The sequence below is a fragment of the Helicoverpa zea genome, chromosome 6 (assembly GCF_022581195.2).
Source record: "Helicoverpa zea isolate HzStark_Cry1AcR chromosome 6, ilHelZeax1.1, whole genome shotgun sequence".
In the NCBI taxonomy this organism is placed as follows: Eukaryota; Metazoa; Arthropoda; class Insecta; order Lepidoptera; family Noctuidae; genus Helicoverpa; species Helicoverpa zea.
Window position 1 is genome coordinate 3254884 of NC_061457.1, and position 10143 is coordinate 3265026.

At 35.0% G+C, this 10143-nt stretch overlaps 1 protein-coding gene and 1 non-coding gene across 2 annotated transcripts; both read right to left on the reverse strand.

Annotated features, from left to right (window-relative positions):
• Positions 1-28: 28 nt before the first annotated feature.
• On the reverse strand, positions 29-7508 carry LOC124631472 (cilia- and flagella-associated protein 299-like). The gene is made up of 5 exons (XM_047165882.1): positions 7497-7508; positions 4005-4183; positions 3528-3705; positions 2742-2939; positions 29-199 (listed from the first exon to the last, which is right to left on the reverse strand). The coding sequence occupies exons 1-5, from the start codon at positions 7506-7508 to the stop codon at positions 29-31; spliced, it is 738 nt and encodes a 245-aa protein (XP_047021838.1).
• A 929-nt stretch (positions 7509-8437) lies between these two features.
• On the reverse strand, positions 8438-8509 carry Trnad-guc. Its single transcript has one exon. It is a non-coding gene; the product is annotated as a tRNA-Asp (tRNA).
• Positions 8510-10143: the final 1634 nt, after the last annotated feature.

Here is a 10143-nt window from a genome sequence, read left to right on the forward strand (position 1 = left end):
AAAATACCATAACATTTAAAGAAATCTGTCAGCTTCGTCTACGTACAACATGGTCATATATTTCGATCTGCGTATAATTCGGAGAATAGACCCTTTGCTTGGTGGTATTCTGACCCGGGTCCTGTTGGGGATCCGGGCATATAATCTTGTGGTCGTGACGATTTTGGAATAGCAGGCCTCTGTCGGGGTCCATTACCGGCTGAAAAACAGTTAGTAGGTAAGTATATAATAGCAGCATAGAGCAAATGTGTTGATAACATAAAAAAGAAGGCATCTGGTCTGCAGTTTGGATGCAACTGGACTACCTACTTTTTATTTCAAACTGTGAAAAATCTACCTGGAAAGTTGTTAGCTATTAATTTATGAAAGCTCACCATCAGCATCTTATTACGATTTTCTAGGCTTTTTCCTCAAATTCCACTAGATAGGTACAGGAATCTTTTTACAAGAATTTTTGATACAAGAATGCTGGCAAAAACACGGGCATCCTGAACTTGAATCGACTACACTAAAGGTCATTTTTTATCCAGCTGCCTTATATTTTTATGCTTTACGTGATTAGTGTTCTCAAATAAAATTAATTGGTGACTTTAAAGGAGCTTACGTGGTTTTGGTTTTATAGGAACCGTGTTTTCCTTTGCTTTATCATCATTATTATCATTATGCGAAAAATTCATTAAAAACGTTTAATTAAAGAAAATGCTTATGAAAGTACCTATGCATCGGGAGTTATCCGTATTTGATTTGATTCTAAGAACAGGCACTAAGATGAGGCGACATAGTACCTATGTGTAAAAGAAGACCTACATACGTAAATGGTGGTACAAAATTAATACACAATAGAAACGAGTTACCACAAAGGCCTTATAGATATTTATGTACACGCTTCTATTACCCAAAATCGACATAAGTTCCCGATTTCATTCCACTACATAACAAAGAAGTTATGTCAACACATATAATCCGCTATGTGACAGCTTCCCAAACTATGCGAATATTCATGTCAGCCCGACGTTTAGTGGATATCGAAATTGTTCGCCGAATAATCTCACAGTTTCGAAGTAAACTCCACTGGTGACTTTTGCCTGCGGCGGCAAGTATCCCCAAAGTATACGGAAACGCCTAAAATTCAATGATTTAAACTCCATTCACAAATTAAAGCTTGACATTTAACTGTTGACGGTATAATCCACGAATTCCAAATTGAAAGTGTAAACACAATGTTTTGTTGAACTTTATTATATCCTGATTGGAAAGTTAATTATTACTAACTTCCATTTAAACTGATTTCGCTTTGAGTAAACTTTCTACAGGACCGTGAATGATCAACAAAATAATAACTTAATTTGTTTAAAATTGAAAATTCATAACAGATTTCCGCATCAGTCACTATTAACCTAGTATCCTTCTAATAAAGGAATATCAGACATTTCTCGTTAGAAAATAAAATAAAATTATAAATTAAAAAAAACCCCCGACCCAAAAAAGTACGCCATTATTATGACAAAATGTTATAAACGAAAAACCCTATAAAAAGAAAAGAATAATTTTAAACACTACGTAAGTACCAACTAAAGCATGTCAGACTAAACAAAATTTTGACGTGTCGGGGGACCGCTCTAATTTATTAGCCTAACGTTAGAAGTAATTATATACTACTACATTCCTTCTTATAACTTTTTATATAATTTTGTTTAGATACTTGTTTTTTTTTATACGAATGTTGTAATTAGGTAGTTTTCATTTGATTTATGTAAGTATTTTTGAAGGTAAAAAGCGGTCCCCCGACACGTCAAAATTTTGTTTAGTCTGACATGCTTTAGTTGGTACTTACGTAGTGTTTAAAATTATTTTTTGCTTTTTATAGGGTTTTCGTTTATAACATTTTGTCATAATAATTGCGTACTTTTTTGGGTCGGGGTTTTTTTTAATTTATAATTTAATTTTATTTCATGTTTTTTTAAAGGAGCTCCTTAATTTTTCCTTCTTTTTATGATGGGTTCGCTATATGCGATCTCAGCCAAAGGAAGCTGTTTAACAATCCTCATGACAAACTGGCTCTGGGAGAATTGCACAGATTGAGAAATAATAAAGATTAACCTTTGGTGACCCAGGGTTATATATCATTCTAGAGTTTCATCCGCCACATCCCATTTCCAGCATTAGGTTCTTGTCAATAAGAAACATGAAGAGAACTAGTCAAGACAAATTAAACGAGCCCAAACTCGATGGGTCTACTAAAAGGCAGTTCAGGGTTACGTCTCCTATCTTCGTGTCCTAATAGCAGACCAGCTCAGTGGTTCCAGAAGACATTAGTATTTCAAATTTTAGATCCCACATATGCTTGCAAATAAACTGAGCGTGTAACATTCCTATCACACCTAACAAACGAGGTGATGACCTTGAAGACCTGAACCGATTTCCACCAAACATAGCTAAGAACACTCCCGAATGACATTCCTATCAAACAAAAAAAACCGCATTACAATCGGATCATCCGTTTGGGAGCTACGATGCCACATACACACACACAGACACGTCAAACTTATAACACCCCGTCGTTTTTGCGTCGGGGGTTAAAAATAGTTCCTCTTATACATAATTCTAACAAGTTATAATCTCTGTAAAAATCCCGAACACTGGCTTCTAATGTGCAAAATGTGAATAGTCCAAAAGGCGAGTATTTCACGAAGTTTTTTATTAAAACTTAATTCAAGTATAAAATAAAAAAATAGTGGTACCTTATAGTTCCTACTAATATTGCTCCTCACAGTGCCATGTCGCCAGTGATAATACCCGAGGTCATTGTCCCTAGGCCATAGAGTTTTGCCGTGCTTGAAGAAAGGCGTCCAGTTCTCTGATATCAGTCTGTGGGCGTAGTCTATGTACCCTGATATCTCGAAGCCGCCTTTCGTGAAGTGACGTACGAAGATAATGGACTGCAAAGAAATTGAGATTTAAGTACCTACTTATTTATTATCATGATTATGAATGATCACAGGGTAAACGCTGTCTGCAAATTGAAGAAATTAAACCAAAAGTGATGTTAAGGCGCACTAAGTCCCGAGATCGTAACCAGTTGTCTATCTATGCTAATATTATAAAGAGGAAAACTTTGTTTGTTTGTTTGTTTGTTTGGTTGTAATGAATAGGCTCAAAAACTACTGGACAGTTTTTAAAAATTCTTTCACCATTCAAAAGCTACATTATCTACGAGTAACATAGGCTATATTTTATCCCGGTACGGGCAGTAGTTACCACGGGACGCGGGTGAAACCGGGGGAAAACGGCTAGTTTGTAATAAAGAACAAACCAGTTGCCAACTATGCGTCTACTAAGCGTCATCTGGTTGTAGTTACGAACATTGCATTCAACAAGTCGGCTAAATGACGTATGGACGTGTGATTGAATGGCGCTTTTATTATGTTCACATCAAACACATAATTCTTAAGTTTCTTTGATAAAATTGTAGACGATAAAAAATACTTTTTCACTGGTAAATACTGCACAATTTCAATGATATTAACCTGTAGAATGCCGACTCTATTCGCTCGCTCCCTCACAGCCAGTTCCCTATTAAAGGAATCATCCAGGTCTGCTCCTTCACTGACCAGCACATACGGCTTTCCTTTAGGGTACACGATTTCGTGGATGCAAGCTCGGCGGGTGTAAAACTCTTTCTCAGTTAATGTGTCACCGTAGGCTCTGAAATTAAAAACTTTGTTGATTATTTATTTTGGTTATAGTTTCTTGTTTGTTACTGTTAGTAGGGATTGCCAAAGGTAATCATCAAAGTATCTATTTAATCCAAGTAAATATCAATCTTTCCACGGAACGGTTCAATTTTAGTGTGAAGACATGTTCTAAACGCAGTGTGGGATGCCCAGTAAGTAGTAGGGCGTTTCCATAAATTCAACTAGCAGGTGGTCCTCAGCTTAACAGAACCAAATTAGGCGGGAATGAGCTCCCCTTTTGAACTTTAGCATAGAGTTGATCGCGGATACCTGTATCCAAGTGCAGCAATAGTCCTCGCAGAAGCTATACTCCTCAAGTTGCGAAGATCAGCGATTTCAATAAGCGAATCTAAGTAGTCTTCCCACGTATCGAAGCATAACAGTTTTCTATCGGCTTCAACCCCCGGTGGGTATTCGTTTTTCTTTTCTGCCATCGCCATGTTTACTAGCTAAAATAAAAATTACTACAAAATTAAATACTAAGGTAAAATATCAAAAATAAAATTTCATTGCAAAAATTTAAGTTGTGTGTTTTGACAGCACTAAATGTGACTGCCACGGTTGGTCACGGTGATTTTTGGGGTGACAGTATTTTTTTTATTAGGCCTATTAAAAAAAAGATTTTATTTATTTCAGGTATCAACCTTCTTGCTGTTGGCCTTAATGGTATACCTAACTTTTGTAAATGATAAAGTTAAATCGATGTCTTATTCGTCTGGAACCAAACACATTCCTAACTTTATGTAAATCTGACAATAAAAACTGGATAACCATTTCCAGGTATAACAAGTCGGCCGTTCCTTATTTATTCCTTTACAAAGCTAAGCTGAGCCTAGTTCAGTATCAATACTTAAAGGCCGCTCCAATACTTTAATATTTAATGTGCAGACAGCATTCGATTCGTATTATATTGTCATTGTCTTTCAGGCATCCCTTTACTATTTGTTTAAATATTTAAACAAATAACAAAGGGATTCTCTATTTCTCTATATGTACGCTCTTTGATATGCAAATATTTTTGGTATTATTTTATGCCGCTAGTACCGATTTGGATTACGATTATAGGTTTTTGAGGTGGGAAATAATGCTAAGGTTGGATTATACATATATTTGATGCTAATATTAATTATTATACATAGACGTAGGACGTAGGACGAAGAGTAACGAACATTGCAGTTATAATAAATGATTTTCAAGGCGTGTGTCTGGTCCTAGTCAAAACAATATAGACTTTTTAGTAGAATCACCTCTTTGTATGTACCTATGTTCCCTCGCTCTTTAAAACACCTTCTTTTATATGTTCTGTGATGTTTAACGTTTTGTTAACTTGCAGACTTACAACGCACAATTGTTCGTTAAATCCGACAAGTTACAGTTAAAACTTTTCACAATGGAGTTGTATTTCAAGCGACAGAAGTGAATCTCTGCAATCCTCTTTACTTGTTACAAATATCTAAGTTTCTTAATAGCTTTACTGAAACGTTTTTGATGTTAAATAGAATAAATGTACTGTAACTCTGCACCTATTTCAATTTAAAGTTAAATGCATGGGATGAAAAATCATTTATAAAAATTACCTATCTATATCTTCTAAGAACCAGAACCAAAATGAAATTATAATATCAAATAATTGTTTATTTAATTTAGAGGGACCTGATTAGTTATCAAATGAACAAAAGTTTAGTGCCCCGTATGTTTACCCATATTTAAGAGTCACATTTCCAGAAAAAAAAACACATTTAGGGATTGTCATGTGTAGTAGTAGGTACTTCCTAACACTGATAATTTACTGACCAAATCTTCATCATCCCCTAATTGTATTGGTCCATTAATTCATAACTCGTCAGATTCACCCCACCCCGCCCCACCTCGCCCCACCTCGCCCCACCTTCATAATATTATTTATCCGGTTGCGCGGAACATGTAAGCTCATGCGAAATCATTCACAATACTATGGGATTATTATGACAAACGAATATCTGGCTATCAAGTATTTGATGGCATTCATCCATCAAGTGGTTTACTTGCGAGAGTATTTTGTCAATCTGTTTGGTTTTATCGTTGATTTTGGTAGATTTTCCAGCAACTGGTTACAGCTTATAGTAAGCTTTTGTAAGTAATGGAATTGATGCCATCTCTTGAAGATTTTTTTATAGGTCTAGATCTAGATAAGGTCTAGATTTGTTTAGGAGTTCTGAAGATCATTATACTAATATTTATATTGACTAGACATTTCTTCTCGTCTAAAGATACGTAAGATAAATTAATCTTGTGTTGTTATTAAGTTCATACTAATCGCCTACTTATATAAATATAATGTTTGATTAGCGTCTCTAACTCTTATTCTATTGAAAAGTATATATATAAAAAGTTACTCAATTTAACGCACCACGCAAGTAACGACATCATTATAGTAATTGAAAACATTTCGAGAGTATATCGTCAACGTAAATAATAATATGTCAGTACTTAAGTATATCCGAAAAACCGGATAATTCAATCAAGATGGCGTCGTTCCGAGAGGAATTACGGAATTACGCAAATCGGTTTAAAGGTATGTAATGGTTAGAGGGTAATTTTTTCGAGTGGCAACACAAGTGGCGGTAGAAATTCGGGATAAAATTTTCTTCGCAGGTAAAAGTTTGCTCTATTTAAGTATTTATTACATAGGAATTTATAGGCAAGTTTAATATATGTATTCTGAAGTTATTCAATTGAACTCGTTTGTTTAAATTATAACACCAATATCAATAATATAACATCTGTATCAAATCTGAGTCTATAGCTGAATACCGGGAAAAGGGTTACAATTTAATCCAATTGTATTACCAAACAAAGAGACAAGACAAACATTAAAATAGAACACTGTGGATAGTCTGTATTTCTGTAGTACTTGCACGTAATTCGATCTACCGGTTCAAATCTTAGCTTCAAACTAACCTACGTACCCAATACAATAGATTTAGTATTAGACATTAAATTTTCTATTGATGTTGCGAAAGCTCATCACAATTTAATTTTTCGGGAAAATTGTTTTCTTACTTGAACATGGTCAAGTCACCTGAAGATAGTTTAGCTTTTTAATTTTTCAAATCGTACCTATGAGCAAGTAGTTGCTACTAATATTAGTTTAGATAAATAAGTGATAAAGTGGTCAAAATAATAGGCAAAGGCAAAACAAGAACCTCTGAAACTTTTTATTTACCTGGAAGCATGTTACATTTTAAATATCCCTAGATTGGGAACGGGTCTATAGATTACATCGCTATAATAGAGACCCTTCTGGCGAACAACCTTTTGTACGATATATCGATGTCATACGCTGACATTTTATGTGCATTTCAAATGTGCACGGCATAATACTCGTTAGATTTATTGAAAATTATTTTATTTAGTAACTTTAAAGGACGGCTAGACGAACAATGATATAGACGAATTCTTACATAAGGTACCTACTTTCACACAAAACTGTAATTACGCCCTTGACCTTCAAAATTCGATTTATCGAAGAAATTAGATAAGTTAAAAATATTCTATGGGTAGTTCTATAGGTAGATACCAAACATTTCCAAAACTACAAATTAAAATCAAATCTCAAGAATCTTTAAACTCCTGTGAATCAAATAATTTTATATTCAGATGGAAGTGCACTCTACCGACACTCCTGTTAAACCGATGCGAATTGAAAAGGTAAGTACCTACTCCATACTTTGCACAAGTTAAATTTTTCATCGCGTTCAAGTAGCTAGTAGAAGTACCTACCTGCTTTTTCATTGAAAATCGAATTTATTTGGTGATAGAACTTCTATACAAACGTTGGCGTCTTGAAAACGTTTTAACAGTATATTTTGTTGCATAACCAACTGGATTTAAATCTGCCATATGTAGTTTATGTAGTTTTTATTCTAATCGATGCATGTATTATCTATATGTTAAGTGTATAAAGCTCAATAGTTTGTTTGTTGTTGACTTGAACTTGCTAATTCTTTCAGTGTTAGGTAGCCCATGAATTAAACAAAGCTATGAGCGACTTGACATCTTGGTGCGCGGGGTAGTTTCCAAGCCTAAGGGACCTAGGTAAAACCGCTGGCGAAAGCTAGTGAGCACATGAAAAACCTGCCAAATTAATTTAATTCTCCATGCTTTACCATGGTCTCATTCTTAAATACTTCACATGTCTTCCTTTCTACTTATACATAGTTCTCACAGACACACCTATTCCACCTATTGTACCATTTCTACGTCTATTTATACATAAATTCATACTTCTTTAACCTTGACACAAAAACTCGACGAGAAAAAGAAACCAGTCCAACTTTACCTTTGCAACAACTCACAAACAGCAGAAAATGCAACGAATAAAAAACAAAATAGAAAATGCAAAAGGTGATACATTTCAGAGTAAAAATGAACATCTGAATGAATAATATTAATAGAAACGTGGATACGGAAGCGACAAGCCAGGACATTAGCATTCCTCTACAGTCCACTGGTTGTGATGGGAAATAGTGATGTAGATACCAACTATCGATATTTGCGTGACCTTGAAACTTATGTGATTCTGAAAATCCAATAGGCAGAGTTTTGTTCTGAATGAGTAACTAACATGGAAACATCCACATACTTATTCTAATGAACTTGCGAGCTTTTAATGGGAACAAAGAAAGTAGGATTTTACCTACAGTTGTTCAAAAAGAATTATCCTCCCCGGCGGGGAATCGAACCCCGGTCTCCCGCGCGACAGGCGGGGATACTCACCACTATACTACCGAGGATATGCTCATAACATAAGAATTTAACTTGACTTTGGGAAATATATCACTTTCTATAGAGTACATAGTAACTGATATCTATAGTTTTAGATGTAATTCAAAATCTAAGGTTTTTATTTAATAGACTTACGTATTATGTACATACGATACGTCAATAGCTAAGTGCACGGTTCTAAGTAGTAGGTCGTATGGAGAAGAACCGGCAAGAAACTCCATAGACACTTATAAATAGAAATCCTATCGATATTCCAACATGTTTGTCTGTACAACTCTATGTTCTAGCTAGAAAATAAGCAAAGTTTTGTGACAACGCGTCGCTACATCACAGCTCGTAATAAGACCACTGACTTCCCCAGTTATTGTAGATGCAACTGAGCATGCACTGTTCCGTATGATTAATATTTTAAAATACAAACTAACATTATGAATAGGTATGTGTATTTAATTGTTTGTCCTACTTTGTGATGTTTTTAAGTTAAAATTACTGAACGCAATGTAGATTTATTATTTGTTCAAAGTATACCTAAATACCGGTAGGTAGGTGGAATTTTTATGAAAATTGTTTTTCTTTGACAACTAGTAAATATTTCAACATTTAATTGTTTGTTAAATTTGTTCATCATGAAATGGTTCTCATTGTCATAACATAACAGACTCTCTTTTCTTTGCTTATACAGTGCACCAATGTAAATAGTTATAGGTACCTACTTTATTTTCAAAACTAACAATGGAATGTGTATTTATTTATTTGTCCTACTTTGTGACGTTTTTATGTTGAAATGACCGAATGGGATGTAGGTTTATTATTCTTTATTCAGAGGATAAATGAAAAACGGTAGAATTTTTTTTTGGTCTGCCAGAAAGATATATAAATCTTTCAACATTACTATTTACTTACTGAAATTGATAACATTGCAATGCTATTTTTACGCTAAACAAGAAGATATCAAAATGTAATTTTGTTGTTGTTTGTTGTGTGTTACCGAATCACAAAATTGTTGTTATTGTCTTCAGAAAACACGACTGTCTTTACTTTGTTTATACAATACACCGTTATACATAGTTATTGGTACATACATTATTTTCAAAACTAACAGAGTTATAAACAGACCCTCCCACTATGTTATGAAGGTAGTATTTTATGTATGTACGCTTTATCTCTCGTCTTGCTTGAGCGCGCGTGCATTCTTATTTATCGTTGCACGGGCAACTATTCAATGCATTCTATAGCTGGGTACTCACTTAGAAGTGTAGCACGTAACGTATCAGATACGGTATCAACCTGCAAGTGAGTACGGCTCGTCCACGGTCCTCACGAGCACACTGCGAGCCGCCTTTGTGTTCGCAGTGAAACCGCCACTCGGCGGGTCACTGCGAGCTTACAGCGCTCCACGCGCGAGCGGCTCGCGGCGGGCTCGTGCCTACGTACTCACTTGATACCGTATCTGATACGTTACGTGCTACACTGCTAAGTGAGTACCCAGCTTATTGCTTTACAGCTTGTTCAGAGCTGTTTCGTTTAAAGGTATAAATAAACAATTGAATCATCGTTTGATTGAATAAAAAGTAGGTAATTGTAAAAAAAGGTTTAAAAGACGGTAATTATGGCTAGGAAACAGACCATCATCATCTGTCAA

Coding starts and splice junctions, on each gene's coding strand:
- LOC124631472 (XM_047165882.1), bottom strand. Junction 2,940..3,527: donor ATAGAGTCGGCATTCTACAG/GTTAATATCATT, acceptor ATTTCTTTGCAG/TCCATTATCTTCGTACGTCA. Junction 200..2,741: donor ATATTAGTAGGAACTATAAG/GTACCACTATTT, acceptor ACTGTTTTTCAG/CCGGTAATGGACCCCGACAG.